The sequence below is a fragment of the Prinia subflava genome, chromosome 4 (genome assembly GCF_021018805.1).
Source record: "Prinia subflava isolate CZ2003 ecotype Zambia chromosome 4, Cam_Psub_1.2, whole genome shotgun sequence".
Lineage (NCBI taxonomy): Eukaryota > Metazoa > Chordata > Aves > Passeriformes > Cisticolidae > Prinia > Prinia subflava.
The window spans coordinates 70,279,683-70,301,246 of NC_086250.1; the positions used below are offsets into that span (position 1 = coordinate 70,279,683).

The 21,564-nt window shown below is 44.6% G+C and overlaps 1 protein-coding gene across 3 annotated transcripts in view; it reads left to right on the forward strand.

Moving 5' to 3' along the window:
• The window catches only part of PRKCQ (protein kinase C theta), a 56,145-nt gene that overhangs the window by 20,632 nt on the left and 13,949 nt on the right, over positions 1 to 21,564 (forward strand). For all 3 annotated transcript variants that reach the window (XR_010080329.1, XM_063397080.1, XM_063397079.1), the window contains exons 4-13: positions 3,358 to 3,557; positions 4,676 to 4,736; positions 6,701 to 6,863; positions 7,453 to 7,484; positions 7,580 to 7,665; positions 8,779 to 8,908; positions 9,549 to 9,658; positions 9,810 to 9,933; positions 10,950 to 11,125; positions 14,205 to 14,378. Coding sequence is in view for 2 of the 3 variants with exons in the window: in XM_063397080.1 (XP_063253150.1) it covers positions 3,358 to 3,557; positions 4,676 to 4,736; positions 6,701 to 6,863; positions 7,453 to 7,484; positions 7,580 to 7,665; positions 8,779 to 8,908; positions 9,549 to 9,658; positions 9,810 to 9,933; positions 10,950 to 11,125; positions 14,205 to 14,378 (1,256 nt within the window). In the remaining variant the exon portion in view is untranslated. The remainder of the gene's footprint in view (positions 1 to 3,357; positions 3,558 to 4,675; positions 4,737 to 6,700; positions 6,864 to 7,452; positions 7,485 to 7,579; positions 7,666 to 8,778; positions 8,909 to 9,548; positions 9,659 to 9,809; positions 9,934 to 10,949; positions 11,126 to 14,204; positions 14,379 to 21,564) is intronic.

Consider the following 21,564-nt stretch of genomic DNA (forward strand, 5'->3'; position numbering starts at 1 on the left):
TATAATAATTATAATTATTTTAATCATTATTATAATAAATCCTCTACCAACAAGAAATAAAAAGCTGTGTTTGAGGGAACTTTTGTCCATTAATGAGGGCTGAGCATAGGAAAAGTGACTTTCTGTTATTAGGATATTTCTGTTAGCTGGGATGTAATTTCATCTGGTGATGGCTCAGAGCATGGTGGGACAGCCAGAGGGACTCATTTCATCAGTGAACCTCCAGGGTCTGATTCACTTGATGCCTAAAGAGGCAAACTGGAACAGAGGCTGGACAGAGTTAAAGGAATAAAGTAGGTATTTATTAAAAGGATACACCTTGGGCAGGACAAGAGCCTGGCCAGGGCTGCACCCAAGGTGGACCAAAGATGGTCACAAAATGAATGGCCAGTCACTAGTTCTCACACTTTTATAAATTTGGGTCCATTTGCATATTGGGGTTAATTATCCAATTGAAGCTCCAGGTTATGGAGTCCCATCCTCCCAGATTGCTCTCCTCAGTTTCCTATTGTTGATACTTTTTGGGCCTGAAGCTGCAATGATGTCCTTGGTTCTCAGGCTGGAAAAGGATTGTTTTGTCTAACTAAACTGTGAGGAGAACTTGCTAACCCTTTATACAAAGTTCAGAGTCACACACTAAGGCAGTACAGAATCTGGAAAACACAAAAGCTAAAACTTAAGGGATCAACCTCAGACTCTCCTCCCAGGGTGGGCAGAAGCACCTGGAAGAGGAGTTAATGTGCTGCTGCTGGAGGGTGTTGAAACGTGTGGATGGCCAACTTTTCCTTGAGGGGACTGAGAAAAGTGAGGCCAGCACAGAATCTGTCCACCCTGTAATTCCCAGATACTGATGTGTGAGCCATCCCAGCCTGAGGAACACGTCCACGATGAGTGGGGTGATTCACAGCCTGGAAAAGCCCCGTGCCCTCCCCTGACCAGACAGAGCACTCAGAGCTCTGTGTCTGACGTGCAGGGAGATGAGCCTGGCTCTGAATGCCAGGAATGCTCTCAGCATGACCATCCCAAGGAGCTGTCATGCTCTAACAGGCTTCAGGAAGGCAAAAGGTCTCCAAACAAGCATTAACTAAATGTATTTGGGGTAGAATCATGGTATCATTAAGATTGGGAAAGACCTCTGAGAACATCATGTCCAGCTGTTAATCCAACACTGCCACTTCCACCACTAAATTGTGTCTTGTCCCTGCTTCAAGATTACTTTTATTCTGGTCATAATTTGCTCTCCATCTCCCTGGTTTGACAAAGTACTTGCTAATCAGTTGTAATGGATAAATATATATATATATGTATGTATATATGTATGCCTGATATGTAAATTTTGGCTAAAATTTTGGCATGACCAAGGAGTAGGAGTGGACCAGCTGCACAGCTGGTGAGAGATGCAAATCGTTCTGACCACCAGCCTTGTGCTCTGACACTTGACCATGAAGAAGTTTTTCAGAGCAGAAAGGATTGCTGAGCAGGGCAGGACATGCCTAAGTGTTGAAGGCCAGGTTGGACAGGGCTTGGGGCAACCTCTTCTAGTGGAAATTGTCCCTGCCCATGGCAGGGGAATGGAACTGGATGGTTTTTAAGGTCCCTTCCAACCTAAACCATTCTGTGGTTCTATGTTTCGCACTGGCAAAGTGTGGGGTTTTCTGGTTTTGTTTTTGGTTGGTTGGGTTTTTGCAAACAGAACAGTGGTAGATGATAAATGTACTTGGTTTCCAAAAACAGGGAGTTTGACTTTGGGTTCCTGCCCAAGGCTGTCCCTTGTCAACCAGCCATGATGGAAAGGTCATTGGGACAGAGATCCCCAGGGATCCTGGAATGATGAACATCCTCTGTGGACACAGGGATGTCACAGCAAGACCACAGTGAAGAATTTCAGAAGTTCTGGATAGACCTTGGGCAGCCTTTTACATTTTTCTACTTGCTTATTTTGTAAAAGGGACCCTGTCACATTATAATACAATCTGAAAAACAAAACAAAACACAAAAAACAAACCACACCTCCATACAGTAGGAGGTGTTACAGCAATTTATAATTGAGGACAAAATATTTCAGACATTGTATGTGCTTCTGAGATATAAAAAGATTCTGCCCTTTAAAAGTGGCTTCTGCCTTCCTGAGCCACCTGGCCGGGTGCCATTTTGCCACCTGCCTTGGTGACATTTGCTTCATGAAGGATCCTGCTCTGTGTTTGAACTCAGCAAAGCCTCCAGGGGAAGCACTCCCAGCTACAGTGGAAGCTGCTCCCTGGGCAAGGCAGTTGCTATTTCACTTTTCAGGACCCTGGGGTTGGGTTAATCCCTGGCAGAATTCCACAGCCGTCAGCGGGGACGCACCAGGGGTGGCTGTCTGATCCCGTGTATCGAGCAGCTCGTTCACATTCCAGGGTTTGTTTAGTTAAGCCTGGTGTCCTGGAGTGCAACACAAATGAAAGTACTTGTTTTGCAAGTGCTGTGTCTCACATCTGTGGCTTTTTCACTGATGCAGCAAAGGAATAATGGTGCTTTGCTGAGATTTCTGTTTTCCGGGATGCTGGAAAGTTTATGTCTCTTTTTTGTCTCTGATTTTTTGTGAATTAATCCTCTCATTTACGGAAAAAATTTTCTTCAGCAGGTGTCACCTTCCAGGCTATCAGCTGCATGTCCTTTTCTGTCTGGGATTACTGGAAATAGGAGCAGGGTCTTTAGACAGGGGTCACAGGTCTGCTGCTTTTTTTCTTCTTATTCCTTCAGCTTCAGCATTTGATGAGCTGAACATTTACAGAGGGTAACTGTGATATAGAATTTATCCTGAGTCAGCATCCAAGGCTTTTACAGGGCTGTATGAAGTAAAGTTCTGTCAGATAAATAAATCTGGCTGAGACTCTTTTCAGAGAGACCCAGAGAGAACCTTTTTTGGAGAGAACCCTCTGCAAAGCACAGAGATAGCCATTCTTTTACCCATCACCATATTAAGATGCTGCGAAGGAAGAGGAATTAAAGCATTAGGGAGACTTTGCCTTACTGAAAACTACATCCCTGTGGGATGGATACAAGACAAGACATTTCATGTTTTAACATGCCTTAGCTGGCTACTGGGCTGGACATTAATCCCAAAGTGCACCCAGCTTTTGGGGGGTTTGAAACAAACCTGTCTCATTTTGCAGTGCCTTGGGACAGGTGATAGACAAGGCAGTTGTCTGGAATGGGATTCACCTGATTAGAAGTGGGTATTTATGGTGTTGGAGTCAGCATTAGAGATCTGCTCAGCAGAACTGATGGAGTCAAGGGTAGAAATTACCTTTTTAGGGTGTGTTTGGTCTCATGAATTGCCCTCACTGTGTGGATTTGTGTTCTCCCTCTCGACAGAGAATGGCCAAGTGTACGTGCAGAAGAAGCCCACCATGTACCCACCCTGGAACAGCACTTTTGATGCCCACATCAACAATGGCCGGGTCATGCACATCGTGGTCAAGGACAAAAGTGCTGAAATGGTCTCAGAGACCACAGTGGAGCTCAAGGTGCTGGCAGAGAGGTGCAAAAAGAGCAATGGGAAGACAGAGATATGGGTGAGCATCACTCTCTTCTCCTGCAGGATGTGCTGGGGAGCTGCTGTGGGGTCAGGGGATGTGTCCTTGTGTCACTGCCAGGCTGTGGCTGTCACCAGCAGCACTGCAGGGACTGGCTGGAATAATGTTTTGAGACTACTTGGGTGTGACTTGAGGCAGAGACTTGTCAGAAGATAAGAGCTTGGTGCTTTTATTTTAATTGAAACCTGCCCTGTGCTAGTGAGGACCCTGCTTCAGGTGAGCTGTGTCCATGTATTAATCTTTGCTGAGGAAACCCACTGGGAACAAATGTTAGTATGACTGGCTGAGCAGACTGAGCATGAGTTATTTTATGTTCTCTGGGGAAACAGCTTTAAAAAATTTATCTAATATCAAGTAGCTGATTCACAGCTGCCTGAGTTCAGAGTTATGTCAGAGCAACTCCTTAAAAATCACTCAAGTTCCAGTGATATAAATTTGAACAGTCTTCACAGGAATGCTAAATGTAAGGTTGTGTTCCCTGGTAGTCCAAGCAAAAAAGATCTTGGCAGAAATCTTTAAAATGTAGTATCCAGATCATGCATAGTCCAGTGGATTCAAATTTCAAAAGGCACTTATGGTTGATGAGTCAGGTAGGTGGGAATTGCCAGATCCAGTGAGAAGGCCCCAAAAAATGCCTGGATAAGCCTGTAGCTTCCCTCAGGTTGACTGTAAAAAAGTTAGACTTTCAGAACTGAGTGCCTAAAAGATTTCAGCACCACCTGAGGCTGGCTGGGTTTTCTGAACTGTTCCCATTTGCCCCTTGCAGGATCTATTTGGAACAAATTTTCAAATAGTCCTGGTCCTAATTCAGTGTCTAAAAAGCTGCCTACATCTTCTGTGGTTTAATCTCTCCTCTCTCCTCTCATGCTGCTCTGCATGTTTGACATGAGGTGATCAACCCTCCTCTCTCTGTAGTTGCTCCTACCCTGCCTTGTTGCCTCACATGGGTATGAGCAACCTGAAAATTAGCATTCATTGCTATTCATCAGTTCCCACTGGGAAAAGGAGATTGCTTGAAAGTCATCTGAAATGATTTTTCTTCGGTGAATGACTGTTTAATGGACTTCTTTTTCTTGTTTTTCACTTATCTCAACCAGCTAGAACTCAAGCCTCAAGGGCGAATGCTGATGAATGCAAGATACTTCCTGGAAATAAGTGGCAAGTGATTCTGTTTGTTAATCCATAGCTGTGATTTCTGGGGCAGACTTGGTGTCTTCACCAAAAGCAGTGCCTGTGTTACTACTGAGTGATCCATAGCAACAAACATAACTGTTTGAAACAAGAACTCCAGAAAAGTCATTTTTATTGCGTGGTGACTGTTCTTCCGCGATTTGCAAGGCAGATTTTTTGGCTGGTTTGCCACTAAATGGCAGATATTCCCATGATGCTAAACAAGACAGAACAGATAAATAAGGAGCCAGCTCCCCCTGAAATCATTCTGCTTTATGTACTACAAGAAATACATGGAGGGGCTGGAGCATGTCCAGGGAAGGGAACTGAGCTGGGTAAGGGTCTGGAGCACCAGGAGAGGCTGAGGAGATGGGAAAGGGGCTCAGCCTGGAGAAAAGGAGGTTCAGGAGGGACCTTGGGGCTCTGCACAGCTCCTGACAGGAGGGGACAGCCAGAGGGGTAAGGACTTTTAAACAATAAGTAAAACTAAGTTATTTTTATTTATAACTTAATCAAAGATTACTTAATGTCCGTAATGCAGGTTTTTAGTAATTAATTAGAAAAGATTACTAAAACTTGAGAAGAAGGAGGAAGAAGAAAGTGAAGAAGGATTTAGACAATGCCTAAATCCTTCTATAATTATTATGTTCTGTATTCTAAAACTTTAAATATTTTACTCTGTGATATCGCACACTTTTATACAAACTGCATACACACATTTTTAGTGCTGTTACTTAGTTTTGGAAACTGTTCTTATGGATTTAGGTTAAAGTTAGTATGTTCTTGAGGTTTACTACTTGTCCAAGTAGACAGCTTGATATTTTCAGCATCCAACAGGGGGGTCGGGCTCTGCTCCCAGGGAACAGGGACAGGAGGAGAGGGAACGTCCTCAGGTTGTTCCAGGGGACGTTGAGATGGGCCATTAGGGAAAATTTCTCATCAAAAGGGCTTAATTGTGCTTTGTTGAAGAAAATGAGTTTAATTCAAATGCTTGGTCTTATTCTCCCATCTTTGTTGCCAAAGTTCTCATCTCCTCAGTGTAGGGTGAAGCTGTGAGGTGCAGACATCTGGAAGTAGAAACAGAGAAGCACTGAAGGCAGCCGTGGCCACGCTGATATTTTCTTAGCCATCCCCACCTCTAATATAGATTGGAGTGCTGTTTGTGTGTTATAAGGTGTTAGGGAGGCTAAAGCATAGAAAATGCAAGTTGTGCTGCTATTACAAATATTGAGATCAGCATCAGATCACACAGAGAGCCAGTTCCCACAGGTTACCTGTGTGACTCACTGTGCAGTGCAGGAGGAAAACAAAACACAGATTGATTTCCTGTGTGAACATCAGATTTGTAGGTACAAGTGTGTGTGGAAGTGCATGTGAAGTCAGAATTGGTTTGTTTGGTGTCCCAAAAAGTTTAAATAACTGTGAATAGCAGCAGGGGCACAGCAAACAGCAAAGCAAGTGTTGGCATGGGAAAATAACAAGAGGAATATCCTAGGGACATAAATATCTGCTTACTGACATGTATATACACACAGAAAGGATTCTGTTAAATACCTATATATATATTCACACATATACACGTGTTTCTGTCCATATATCAGTAGTTATTGTTTTTTATGTAATTTCAACCTTTTCAAGGTGTGCTTCTTCAGTGTCATACAGAGTTAGAGTTTTATGTGTAAATTACCTGTCCTTGGGAAATTTTTGTTCTATGTTTCAAAAGCAGCATTATGAATAGTCAAGGGAGCTCAGATTCCCAAGTCTAAAGTCATTTTAGTGTAGGAATAGTGTATAAAAACCATCCAAATTAGACATTTGTGGATTTCATAAAATGATATTTCTTTGAGTATTCATTACCATCAGCTTCAGTCACGTAGTGTTTGGGCAGCTGCATTTTCTCAAGGCTCCTGATCAGGACAGAGTGCATTTAAATATCTTTCCTCTCCTCCCAGATGCAAAGGACCTGGCTGACTGTGAGACTGAAGGCTTCTTCTCCTTGCACCAGCGCAGGGGAGCCATCAAGCAGGCCAAAATCCACAACGTCAAGTGCCACGAGTTCACAGCCACCTTCTTTCCACAACCCACCTTCTGCTCTGTGTGCCACGAGTTTGTCTGGTAAATGGAAAAGGATCTGTGCTTCTTCTCCTTGTAACCCCAGGAACCAGTTCTGGAGCCAGTGTGGCACTTGGGGACGTGGTTTGTTGTTGGACTTGGCAGATCTGGGTTAATGATTGGACTGGGTGATTTTAAAGGTCTTTTCCAACGTAAAAGATTCCATGATTCACTGATGAATATCTGTGCTCCTCCTGTAGGACCCGTGGCGTCTTATGTGTAGAGTTATTGCATCGCTTTAAGGGTGTGGTTTGCAGTTGTAATTCCAACTGTGAAAATTTCCCTCATTTTTTAATTTATTGTTTGCAAATATTTTGAGGTTTGGCGAAATGCACAGGCGCTTCTCATGGGTCCAGTTTGCTGTTTGGATATCATGAAATTCAGGATGTGAATGTTTGCTGAAAAGGCTGTGAGAACCACAGAGAATCACTCCACCATTAGATTGAATGAAGATCATGAAATTAAATAATCGCTACAAAAAGTGATAAAGACCAAAGCAATTTTATTCTCTTTCTTTGATAATTATTGCTCTCCTTTCTTCTACTGAGGCTTTCAGACAACTCAGAATTAACCACTGCTCTGTTCTTTTCAGGGGTCTGAATAAACAAGGCTATCAATGCAGACGTAAGAAACTTTTTTTGTTCTCTTATTGTCCTTATTTACTTAATCTTTTCTTAAGGAATTTCTTTATTAACACCATGACACACTTGCTATTGCAGAATGTAACGCTGCCATTCATAAGAAGTGCATTGATAAAGTCATAGCCAAGTGTACAGGATCAGCAATCAACAGCAGAGAAACAATGGTAGGTGGTATTACTATTATTGTTGTTATTGTTATATTTTATTTTATTTTATTTTATTTCATTTCATTTCATTTCATTTCATTTCATTTCATTTTATTTTGATGATTCCTTTTGAAAAAACTTGAGTGCCATTCAGATCTCTCCTACATCACTGCAAAGCAACTTCTGATGAAGCAAAAGGTCCTCCTGAGCTAAGGTCTCTGTGATCTGATCTGTGCCCTTTGCTTTTTGTGTTCCCAGTGATTTCATTACCTCCTGCTTCAGATTTACTCAAATGCAGCTGCAGAATAAGCAGTTGCTGAGTCAGAACTGACATTTTTCTACTGCATAAAGTACAACTCTGAGGGAAGTCATGGACATGAAGTGGAGATTTACTGGAGAAAACTCTTCAGTATCCAGTGTCAGGCTGAACACCAGGCTGAATTTTCAGATTTGTGTTTGAACATCCCATTCTGTCTTATCTGAAACAGTCAGTGTGAGATCTGATATCTCTGCTATTATTTTTTTTCTCATGTCAGTTTATTCTATACTTTTCTTTTTGGTAGGCAAAAACGGATCTTAAGCTCCTGATAGGAATAGTCCTAAGGACTATTCCCTTAACCTTGTGTCCTGGAGCTTCTGTTTACTCTCAGTCCCACCCTGGCTCCTGTTCTCCTACAATTTTTATAGATGAGATTGCTCTCACTTCTCTTCTGACATCTCCAGGGTAGATGTAACCAACTTTCTCATCACCTTTCATACTAAAAGAATTACAGCTCGCTCTTCCAAGGACTGATTCATGACAACAAATGTAGACATTCATTGCAGATGAGGTGAATAATTTTTAAAAGTACCAATAAAAAATTGAGCATGAGGGGAGCCTGGGTATGTAAATAAGGCACAAACAGTCTCTTGGTCAAAGCCAGGGATGAAATGACCCAATTCCCCCTGAATTTCAGTTACTAGGTATCAAAATTTGGGTTTGTGTGCCTGCTGGAGGATTTCTGCTTGGCAGTCAAACCCGAGGATAAGAGGGCAGGAGACAAACCAACTTCTATGGCTCACGTTTGGTCTTGCACACTGAGCTGAGGTGGAAATGAGGAGTGGATTTTCAGCCCGGCTTTTGTCTTGCAGTTCCACAAGGAGAGGTTCAAGATCGACATGCCCCACCGCTTCAAAGTCTACAACTACAAGAGCCCCACCTTCTGTGAGCACTGTGGCACCCTCCTCTGGGGCCTGGCACGGCAGGGGCTGAAGTGTGACGGTGAGTCCCTGGAGAGGGTGGCACCAGCTGAGCACGGGAGGGGTCGTTGTCTTTGGAGAGTGCCAGAAAATCCAAATCCAATTTATCGCCCTTCTCTGCAAAGCCAGTATGAGGGGTCACCCAGGAGGGGGAAGGAGTGGTCTGCAGGCCTGTCCTTCAGGGAGGATCATTCCTCCAGAATGAGGACAACTGTCCAAGTACTGAGAGATATTTGATCCAGAAGGATGATGAGTTGCTTCCCAGAGGGACAAAGAACATCACAGTGACACTGCTGATCTTCCCAAATCACGCCCAGTATGAACTTGCAAGCTCTGTTTCCGCTATCAGACCCAAGACATTTCACTGTCTTCACAATCCTAAGCCAGTGGGAGGATCCTCTTCTGTGATTACAATTTATCTCTGAGATTGTGGCTTGTAGTTTTAGTAGCCTGTACCTGCAAAGGCTGATGGATGTGGAAATGCAGCCTCTGGCCGGAAGAAAATACAAAAATAGTCTCCACAGGGAACCAAAAAACTACCTGAGTGCCATCTCAAGGACTGTTTAGGTGGCTGATCTCTGCCCCTGGCCAACAGCAGCACTTGCTCCTGCCCAACCCTTTGCAGCCTTCATTGTCCTGACACCTCGTGTTCTTTCTTTCAGAGTGTGGCATGAACGTCCACCACAAGTGCCAGACAAAAGTAGCAAATCTTTGTGGGGTGAACCAGAAACTAATGGCTGAAGCTCTGGCAATGATAGAGAGCACTCAGCAGGTAAATAGTTTAAGCATTTTTAGAAGTTCTTCTCATAAGTCGTGACCTCTTCTAGATCTTGGCTTTTGTGAGTCACACTCAAGTCACAGTGCTGTTTGTAAGCTCAGCCCGTGACTTCTGGCTCTAAATTTTGCTTTTTTCTGTGTCCCAGGCTCGCTGCCAGCGTGACAGTGAACAGATCTCCAGGGATGGACCTCTGGAAATCGGCTTTCCTGTTCCTGTGAAGGATGTGACACCACTTCAGGCCTTGCCAGCATCTACAACAGGAAAAAAAGGTATTTCCTCCTGGTGACACAGGACAGCAGCTTTGTTGTTGGTTGGTTGGTACGTGCTTAGTTGGAGGTGACACAAGTGGGGAATTTATTACCAAGCTCTAAACAGTGTATTTGGAATCCTTCTGATCACCAATTTTCTTTCTGATTTCATATTTTTGGGTGGAGGTTGACTTCTGGCAGCTTTGAAAACCACTGATAGACCTCCACTCACCCAGCTGATCTAGATGTCACAGCCCTCTATGCTACAAGAACAGACATTTAGGAGGGTAAATGAGAAACTGTGCCCTTTGGACCCCAAGGAGAAATAAATGATATCCCCATCTGTGTTTATTTTTGTTCTATCCTAGTAGAACTGGCTATGCTGGTGTGAAACAGTAAAGCCTCAGGTGGTTTCTCATCTGTTTCACATGCAGGTCTGCTTGTCTGCTGAGTAGTGTTCAGTGTTTTAGAACAGTTACAGCAATGGCATAAATCCAGTGAGGGACAAAATCTCCTCAAAGTTCTAATAAATCCAGGTTAGTGTGGTATTGAAAAGACTCTGATTGATTCCACTCCAGGCTGGCTGGAAGGGTTGATCTGGAATGCTTCACATCCAGAGCAGGAGCACAGTATGAAAATGCCATCCCACCTTTTCATCTAGCTTTGCCTTGGGTTTTGAAAAGACCTTGAAAAAATGGAACCACATGGTAATGGCAAGCAGCAAGAAGGGCTGGAGAAGACAGGTGGCCAGAAATTAAGGATCTGGTGCCACAAAACAGAAAGAGAGATGAAGGAGTTTGTAAAGTGGTTTGTAAATTTTAAAAAAGCTGCTGAAGAGGATGCAGTTTCCACTGGAGTAAAGTTTCCTCTGGAAAGAAAGCAGTGTGAGGGCAGAGACAAACTACTTAGGGATGGCCACCACACTTCCATTTGTTGGAAATACCCTTTTAAACCTCTAAGCAAAATACCTGTGAGTGTTCTGGGGGGTTTCTGCTCCTGCCCAGGGGTTTATTTGAGTGCTTTGATGTGTGTTGCAGAGCCACAAGGCATCTCCTGGGAGACTCCCGTGGAGAGCACCATGAAGGGGGAGCCTCTCATAGAGTCAGATTTGGGAGAACAGTCCCAGGAGCAGCAGGAGCACCAAGTGCAGTTAAAACTGACCATTGAAGATTTTGTGCTGCACAAGATGCTGGGGAAAGGCAGTTTTGGCAAGGTAAGCACTGGGACTGGGACACCACTGTGTGCACTTGCATGTTGCTTTGTGTGGCACTAAATAACAACAGCTGGTTTGAAGGGACACTTAGGAAAAAACATGGGATCATTTAGGTTGGAAAAGACCTCTAAGGTTGTTGCACCCAACTGCTAACCCAGCACTGCCACGTCCACCACTAACCTGTGTCCCCAAGTGCCACATCCATTTGTTTTTTGAACATTGTCAGGGATGGTGACTCCACCACTTCCTGGGGAGCCCCTTCCAATGCCTGACCACTCTTCCAGCAAAGAAACTTCTTCTAATATCCCATCTTAACCTCCCCTGGACCAACCTGAGGCCGTTCCCCCTCCTCCTGTCCCTGTTCCCTGGGAGCAGAGCATGACCCCCCCCGGCTGTCCCCTCCTGTCAGGAGCTGTGCAGAGCCCCAAGGTCCCCCCTGAGCTTCCTTTTCTCCAGGCTGAGCCTCTTTCCCAGCTCCATCAGCTGCTCCTGGGGCTCCAGACCCTTCCCCAGCTCGGTTCTCTTCCCTGGACACACTCCAGCCCCTCAGTGTCTTTCTTGTAGTGATGGACCCAAAACTGAATATAGGATTTGAGGTGTGGCCTCACCAGTGCCCAGTACAGGTCACTGCCCCCATCCTGCTGCCACAGGATGGCTGATAAATCTCCAGGTCTTCAAAGAATCCTTGCTCTGGCATGGCTGAATCCTGAGCTCCAGCTTCTCCTCACCTTGTCCTTCTCCCTGTTCCCATTAGCTGCTCTCTCATGACTGCCCATGACAGGACAGGAATGCTCCAAGCAGGGCTTCAACTTCCCCTTCTGTGCAGGAAGGTGGATCCTGGATATCCCCAGAGAGCTGGTGGGAAAGGTCTCTGTGCTGTCCCTCTGCATAGGGAGGTGGAAGCACGAGCTGAGAAGCTGTGTGGATCACCTCTGCTCTCCAGAGCAGCAGGTCCCCAGCTGGGAACAGTAACTTCTCTTTCCCAGCTCTGATCTGTGCTGGAGCCCAAAGCAAATTTCACAACAGCCAAGAATTTGTGCTTTTTGAAACAAGAACCACCTGTTTTCAGTGGATTCATTAATCCTGGTGAATTGTGGATTGTTCTTCCCCGTTGCAGATATCCCCTGGGAGGGGACTCATGTTACTCAGTGCCAGCACAAAGCTGTGAGAAGCAATTTCAGTGGGACTCCCCATTGTATTTTCACAGCCAATGAGGAGGAGCATGGATCACATTGCTCACATCCACGTCTTTCCAAGAGGGAAACTGTGCCTTGACAAAGGGCTGCTTTTTGCCTGCTAAATGATCTGGAGCAATTTCTGCAGACAGTTCTTCAACTGGTGAAATATTTCCTGTGTTGGCCTTTCATACTTGAAAGTAATAGAATCACAGAATGATTTGGCTTGAAAGGGACCTTGAAGACCATCTATTTCCAACTCAACGGACAGGGAAATTTTCCACTGGAAAGTGTTGTGTCTACTTGTCATGTCCACAGTTTGCATGGGAACCAGAGCTGAAGCATCTCACAGCTAAACCAGAATATCCCAAACCCACATTCCAGACTAACCAGAAATCAAGAGTGCAGATATAATAGAAACACTTTCATACAAAGGACAGGATGTCTGGAGGTCTTCTAGTCTAAACCATTCCTCAAGACAGGTCTAATGAGCTTAGGTTGCTCAGATGTTCATCTATTCAAGTCTTGAATGCCTCCATTGAAGCACATCCTGTACCTTGTTTTAGCCCTCATGCTGACACGGACTCTGCAAGCTTCTGCATCTTTGTGAAGTGCACATTGTGGGTGTGGAGAGGATGGGTCATTTCATGCCTTTCTGCAACAAGAACTTGCCCACAAGTTTCCTGTGTTGGTGTCACTCCTGGTGCCCTCATTTGCTTGGAGTGAGGTTCACTTCCCCTAGAGGGGACAGGGTGTGCAGACCTCAGTGCCTAAGGGGTCTCTGCAGCTCTGCATGATCCTAGGAGGTTGAGGGGCAGATCCATGGGGGTATCTCCCACCACCACCCCTGTACGTGGTCTGGCATTGCCTGCCTGCTCCTTGGAAGTCACAGCACAGGTCACAAGTGCAGCACATTCCCCAGTTTGCCCAGCAGAGCAGTGCCCAGCACAAACACAAGGGTGAAAAGGGTGCCTGCAGCATCAGCACTGTGAGCATTTCTGGTCATTCAGTGCAGAGACAGAGGGAGGCTCTAGGCTCTACTCTCTGTCTGGTGCTACAAAGTGAAATGCAGCAGTAGCCAAAAGGGTAAATAAAACTTTTGTCAGGGCTAAAACATGTCTGAGCTTACTCAGTAAATAGTGTTTGGTAGAGAACTTCAAAGACCTCTTTGATGAATCTTACACATTTATTCAGTCTATAGAAAAAGGGGCAGCAGGCTGTTAGTGTGAAGATCAGGGCTGTCACTGCCTTCCAGCAGAGACTTCTTTGCTCTGTGGTCTCTAGAAAACCCTTTTCGGCTGCTCCAGCTCTCATTTTCCCAGCTTATTAAAATAGACAGAGGTCATAACTTCTCTGGGATGTGTTTTCCCATTCTCAGAGAACTCTTGCAAAAGCGTGGGGGACCCAGCCTGTGTGCTCAGACCTGAAAACTGGGAGGAAGGAGAGAAAGACATCTGATATAAAACCAGTCCAACTACTGGTGGGCATCATTTTCCACCTGCTGAAGATCTGGTGCAGGGTATTTGCATTTCAAATGCTGACAAAGCAATATTGTGTGTTTTATTTGAAGTCAGAAAACAGGAAATGTATCTCAGGAGCATTTGCATGAGGATGGTTTCTGCTATCAGAGGTGTTTGGCTCTCTGGCGTGTCCTGTCCATCCAGGCATGTAGGGCCCTGCTCCTGTAATTGCCAAGAACTTCTCATCCTTCTCCAGGGCTCAACTTCATAAAACTATTCTGGGTGTGGGGAGCAAGCTCAAAGTCTTTAATGGCAGAACAGGACCTTAAGCATCAAAGTTTTTAAGCTGTACCCCAGTGAATTCCCAGGAGCTCATCTCCGACCCTCACATGGCTGTTTTGAGAGGAGATAATCCCTATTTCTGAGCAGCTGTTCCCATTTCAGGTGTTCCTGGCCGAGCTGAAGAGCACAGACCAGTATTTTGCAGTGAAAGCCCTGAAGAAGGACGTGGTGCTGATGGACGATGACGTTGAGTGTACGATGGTGGAGAAGAGAGTCCTCTCCTTGGCCTGGGAGCACCCATTCCTCACTCATGTCTTCTGCACGTTCCAGACCAAGGTAAGACAAGGATCTGCCACTTCCTTCCAGGCTGAGAATGCTGTACTGAAATACAAATACTTGGTGAAGGGCTTCAGCCTGCTGGGGTCCACTTGGGACATGAAGTGGTGCTGAGGGAAGGGATCTTCAGATTAAGCACTCAGGAAATGGCTGCAGAAATTTAATCTGCTTTTCCCCATCAGTGTGAGGATGGGACGGTGTATTTGAGGATTAGGGCATACAAGACTCATTGAGGTAAAATCTGCTGTTAAAAATCTGTATCCTGATGCCCTAGGCCAAGGATGTGCAGTTCAGCATCCACAGCCAGGGTAAGATGTGCTCATGCTGACAGGTTATCTGAACCTCTTGCACCATGCAGTGTTGTGCTGGATCAAAGCCACCTCAAGAAACCCTGGATTTGGAGGATGAACATGCTGTCATTCTTTTCTTTGCCCCCAATTACTGATAAATGGCATCAGACACTTTGGTGGTGCTGCAGTTCAGAGGGGCAGCACAGAGCACCACCTGAAATCTCACTTGTGACTCCAAACCAAAGCTGAAGTGACATTGGAGTAATGCACGTATTTTCATGGCCAACAACCACCAACTGCTTTGCTTCCCAGAGCCACAACCAAGAGCCTTAACACCAGAGCATGCACAAGGCATACAATGGAAGTTTGAGAGTTTGTCCTCTCTGTCCAACCTACTCAAACCGTTCCTGAGAGATGGTTGACATCTCTTAGCTCAAATTCAGGGCAGCACTGTCTCGTGGCTGCTTGTTCAGAGTTTTGGTAGGATGCTCCCACTCCCTTCTCAGCCCCAGGATTTAGTAGCACAAGGCTGTGCTCAGTGTAAGGTTAGGACCTGCTCAGTGGGAGGTTCTTGTGCAGGGTCAGGAGAAACAAATAGAACCTCTGTGGTACGTCCCAGTCATCTGTGGGATGTGGAACCTGTTTAAAGACAGGTTAAATTTATAACAGGACACATCTGGAAACTGCTGTAGGTGATGTGACACTCAGCCCAGGCATTCATGTTTAACCACTTAGGGACTGACAGTGAGGATAACATGTCCTGGGAATGGATCCTTGCCTGGCAAGGAAAGGAATTAACTTCCTACTTGAGGGAGGGGCTAGTTTTCAGAGGAAAATATAAATGCCACAGCTCCAAAAGCAAAGAAGATCAAGATTTAATTGAAGAGATAAGACATTGACAAGACAGCTCCATGAGGGAGCTTTTACTCCAGGGAATGCTGCCTGTATCTCCAGAGGGTGCTGACTGAGGCCAGCAGCAGAACCATGTCTGTGCTCCAGCCTGGTCTGGAAGTGCAGGTCAGGTTCAGGATTGCACAGCAGGGACAGTCTGCAGCTCTGCTTTCAGGCACTGCAGGCATGCAAGTGCCCCCTTCCCTCAGGAGACCACAGCAAAAAGAGGAGAGACCAAAAGGAGTCGTGTCAGGGTCCAGGTGGGATTTACTGTCTGTTTAAGAGGGGGCTTCCAGGCATGGGAAACCTGAAGGATGGAAAAGCCACGACTGCCTGAAAAATTCATGGGTGCCAAGCTTGAAAAGCCAGATGATTTTTTTTCTGCACTTCTGGGCAGCAGCACAGGATTGCCCTCCTGTCATGGAGAGAGAATCTCCATCTATCTCATCCCAGGCCATCACTGCCACTTTAAAGCTGTGTGATCTCCCCATCTTGGCTTCACAGAGAGAGAAGCTGGAATGGGGCTGCCCAGGCCAGAGCTGCTCTGGGCTCTGATTGATTTTCAGCTCTTGTTTTTTCTCCTCTGACCTTTGCAAGCCAGCAGCAATCACTCAGTGCAGGAAAGTCACCCAGAGCAGGGGAGCTGTGCCAAATTTGAATGGTCTCCCACGGCTCAAAGGACAGTGTGGTTGTCAGAATGTCTTTTATGACAATCACTTTAGGGTCATGGAATGGTTTGGGTTGGAAGGGACCTCAAAGATCACCTATTTCCACCCCTCCTGCCATGGGCAGAAGCCACAGCACCACTGTGTAGAGTCCCTCTATGGATTTTAATATTGAATATAGGATTTTTTTGTTGTTTCTTGAAGTTTCACTGGACAGATAAGTAGTTTCAAACAGAAACATATGTGCCAATGCCTTTCTGAGTCCCTCATGCTTTGGCTTACCTGAGCTGCTCCAGGTGCTGAGTGTCTCTGCAAAGGACAGTAAAAATAGGAATATTCCTATGCCAAAACAACCTCAATAGTCCACATGTTTCCAGAGGGGGGGAAAAAATCCTTTAATCTGTTGACAACTCTGGGATGAGTTTCTTCCTCACCTCCACCCAGATAATGAGTGACTATTCAGTTATATAAAGTTGGATAGCCCTTCAGACAGGCTTTAGGGGCACTTATTCCCCTCTCTATTCCAGTGGATTCTGAATGATCAGTGCTTTCAAAACTCAGAATACTTTTCTTGCTTTATTGCATGAGAATAAATGCAGGCCCATAGAGTTCAGTTTTCTTTGTCCAATCTCTTTTTGAATTTTTCTATTTTCTTTTACTGCAGTCATCTTTGTATCCAGATATTCAGCTGACATAATTACATAGTGTGAAATTTAGCAATCAGCTCAGAGGGGTATTCTGGTATTCTACTGTATTAGATTTAAAGGGGCACTGTTATGTTAAAAAGGAAAAACATGTTTATAATTCTGTGAAATCCCAAAATCAGTAATGCCAAAACAATGACTAGCATCCCAGAGCTTATGTTTTATTCTTTTTTGCATTTCACTGATCTTCTGCCATAAAAATAGGCTTTCTCTTTTTGAAAGTCACTTTTATTTCTGTTTCTTTACTTCATTGACCAAGTTTTATTAACACCCTCTACCTAAATGCAAATTAAATCTGGAGGCATTTTGACTTGTAGCACAAATAGCAACACAGAAGACTATCTCAACCCAAAAAAGAAGTAATTGTTGCTACAGTTTAAAAGAAAATATTACAGAAATGTTTATTTTCTGCTTTACTGTTGTATTATATGTTTTCTCCTGGTGGTGAGCCTTTTTCACATGCTCTGCTACCTTCGTGTGCTTAACACTGACTGAAAAATCTCTCACACTGGCAGAAGGAGAAAATAATCATCAAATGGGAGTGTGGTCCTAATTTTAAAATTCTTAGGCTCTGTTTTCCATGAGTATTTTCAGATTTCTCGTTGAAATATCTCCTCAGAGGTTACTTCAGTTCCTGAAAAATTGGGGTTTTTTCCAAGTGTGATTTAAGTTTTCTCCTCTCTCTGACTGGCTGTTGAGGGGCAGGGCTGATTTCTTTGCCCTGGATCAGAGGATGAGGTTGGTACGTGGGCATTTCACACCCTTTGGATGTTCAGCTCCACTGCCTGAGTGTCTCATGGACCTCCTGAACAGCCCTAGCCCCATTCCCCTGCTTTTTTGGGGGAGTGATACCTCAGCTTGGAAACATCTCGTAGTATTTTGAGTACTTTGAGCTTGGAAAAAAATCTGATTCAAGGCCAAATTTGAAGCAGCTGATGGGAATGTTTAGGAAAGCTTTGAGGGTTTTGCCTCTTGCAACCAACAGGCAGGAAAACTGGCAAGGTCTCGTTCAATCCTGGCCAAAATTTCAATGTGATTTAGCAGAAATAGCAGCATCTCAGCAGAGCTTTGGGATTTCTACAAGGTTGTGCCAGAGAAGGTGTGAGCAGCTGTAATTATAACATCAAATATATTAAGTTTTTGCATGACACTTCTAAGTGATGTCAGCCCATGTGGTGTGAACAGGGGGAAAAGAGGAGGACAGTTCACAAGTGAGGTTTTTAAAGTAAAAGATGATTGCTATGTTCAATACACATATTGTCATTGCCTCCCCATTGTTCAGCCTGAGGAAAATCAGCCCAAAATGCGTTCAGCTTTGTCTGAGATTTCTAAAAATCTACAGTCTAGCTGCACTTTATCCTGAAAAAAAATTACTTCCTAAAATAGAATTTAATAATAAATAAAATTTAATTAAATATTTAATTTAAAAATAAAATTTACTTAAAAATAAATAATTTTTTTCTGTTTTTCAACTGCTAAAATATTCATGTTTCATGGATTTGGCTAGTTTTTGTTTAGTTTTTGGTCTGGTGATTTTTATTTCTTTTTTAATCCGCAACACTTCAGACAAATCTTTCTCTAGCCTTGAGAAAATGAGTCACTCTCCAAGATTCTGCTGGGCACTGATAGGGAAAACCACTTCCTCTTGGAAGACTTGGGCTGATAGTGCCTCAGTTTATCAGTGAGTGATGGAGTCTGTCTGCTCTGAGTGTGAGTAAAGGGCTCTCAGAGCTCGAGTGGAAGCCAAGTCTGCACCTTTATCCCTGCAAATGTACCTTATTTATGTGTACAAATATATTCCTGTGCTTTGTGCCAAGCAGATGGGCACACCACACTGAGCATCCCAAATGAGCAGCTTAACACACAGCTAGAGATGCTGACAGTGCAAGGAATAGAACCAGGAATGAACAGGGAGAGCAGGGACTGGAGTGGGTTATTGGGCAGCTGTAAGAAAGGCTGCCATCTCCAGAAGATAGGCTGATATTACACAAGAGAGGGGAAAAGTCTTTAAACCAGAGAACAGAATTAAAGCTGGGATTGCTGTGGTGTAAATTCCAGTGCAGGTGAATGCCTGTAGTCACCTCCTAGGTTACTCCTGGGAGTAACCCTGTGTAAGCTGTTCCTCGTGACAGTAGACCCAGTGAGGGCTGCATTGCCCCCTTTCCCACTGGGATGCTCTGGTGGGATTGCAGCACTGAGTGATGTGGTGGAAAAGGCTTGAGAGGCTCTTGGCTGCCAACCATCCCATGAAATGAAATAAATCCAAGCTGTGGATCAGCATCCAGACTGTGCTGAGCTGCATGAAAAGGGTGAGAGCAGAATCAGCTGCAGGAATTGCATCGTGTCCAGCTTTTCTCTTGGCCAGGGACAGCCTAATTCAGTAGGAATGCAGCAGGATTAGGTCACTTAATCTGGAGCCTTTTCCACGTGGAGAACATTTCTTAGTGTGCTCTAAACACAGGTAAAGACACTCTGTCCTGCAGCATTAATTATTCTGACATTCATCCTCCTGGAAGCCCTGGGAAGAAGAAGTTTTGCTCCTCAGTAAATGGTGTTAAATTGTGTATTTGTATGTATGCAAACGCTTTCAAAATGCAAAGAAAACAAAATCTGAAACTCTCTGCAGAAAAGCGCTCTGGAGGGTTTCCAGCTGGTTAAAGTATTTTAAGAGCCTGTTAAAGGATGTACCTTCAAAAGATCCATTTAAATGCTGCCTGCTTTCTACTCATTGTTTATAAAGTTGAAAGCATCTCTGATAGTGACTATTCATTCTCACAGCAGTGGCAGCAGAGCAGGAGCAGGTTGGTTTAACTCCATCCCTGCTGTGCCCTGCAGAGGCAGAGGGAGCAGGTGGGTCTGTGGGGAGCAGCTCAGCTCAGCACAGGCACTGAGGGGTTGAAAGGGCAGGAAATTGAGTTCTTGCAGTAATCCAGGCTTTCAGCACCTGGCAGGACTGGCTGGGCTGGGGAGCAGTGTTATTTTGTGTGCAGGAGCAGTGTTATTTTGTGCAGGACACAGCTGCCACATCTGTGTGTTGCACAGCCTCGTGTTGTAGGGCTCTGTCTGCTGTGGGAGCAGCTCTTCACCCTCCCACAGAAGGGTTTGTCCTGTTCCCAGTGCTGCAATGGAGAAAGCCCCTGGAAGATTGTATAGAAGTAGGGAATGGTTGATAAATGGATATTCTTAAGACAATGTGTGTCCAATACATCAGGAAGTGTTTGGACAACGCTCTCACGCTCATGGTGTGATTCTCAGGAGCGTCCTGTGCAGGGCCAGGAGTTTGTTGATTTTTATTGGTCCCTTCCAACTCAGTTTTTATTTTATAACTACCCTGATGCAGTATCCATGCCTGAGTGCAGTAAGTTCCTTTCCATTCCTCCTTGAGTTCTGTGGTTGTAAAAGATGGCCCTGAGGTCTGCCATGAGAGCAAACCTTTTCTGTTCTGTCGTGTGAGTCTGGAACTGTGACCAAAAGTTTGCCTCATGCATTTTCTATCCAGGATGCTCCCACAGGTGGTCAGCAAGTTGTCTGTCACTACCTGCAGGGCAGAGGGGCAGGACACTCTCTCCAAGCCTCCTGCAGAGCTTTGTGGGTCTCACCACTGAGGAACAGCATTCCTGCTTGTTTGCTCAGCGTCCACAGGCATGGCCACTGCAGAGCATAAGGGCTGGCAGAGCCCTGAGAATCAGAGAATGGTTTGGGTTAGAAAGGACCTTTAAAGGCCATGTAGTGTGAGAGCCTGGATGAGAGATTCGGGACAAAAAGCAGCTCTTCAAAATGCTGTTTATTGCATAGATGATGTTACAGCAGTCCTGGATTGTGGGTGCCACAGAGCCAGCCTAAAGCTGCCAGCTACAGCATACAGGCGTGCCTGAAGCCACTTTAGTTCTGGCTACAATGCATTATATAGTTTTCTTTACTGAGCATCTTAGTACATAAAAACCAATCAGCATCATGCACAATACTTTCATATTTACCTATAGCCTATCACAACTAATATCATTACCATATTATGGTTAGTACAATCCAATCCTCAAGTTAGTATGTTACAATTTAAACCCAAAGTTGTTTTTCTGTTTTCTTGCAGTGGAAAATTCTTAGACTTTGTTTCTACTTGGTAAAAACATGGGGGGTTTTGTCTATAATATCTTTTGCTTTTCTAAGACCTATTTCTGCTTGTAAAAACATCTTCTTTGTTTGTGGTCAACATATCCTTTGCTCTAGCCATAAAACCTCTTTCCAGTTTGACTTAACCTTTGCTTTCTTAGTTGTCCAGTGACAACTGGCTCAGCAATTCTAACTTTAGACATCCTTTATTCTTTCTATATCAAAACTTGCTTTCATTTCTATTCTGTTCTTCAGTTCTACATTCAAAGAGCCTTCTGCTAAACCTACATATCTGCGAAACTTTCTTGTGAAACTTTTCATCTCCAACAATCTAGTCCAACCACCCTGCAGTGAGCAGGGACATTTTCAACCAGATAATACCCCTTAGCCTCCCTTTGCCTGCTCCAAGTGCTGACAGACTCCAGAGCCTCTCAGTTAGCTTTCAGGAGCCATCAGTTGACTTTCCCAGGGCAAGAGGAAGTGAAGCTGGAGCCTGTCTGCAAGAACGTCCTCTGCGCCACCCTGACCC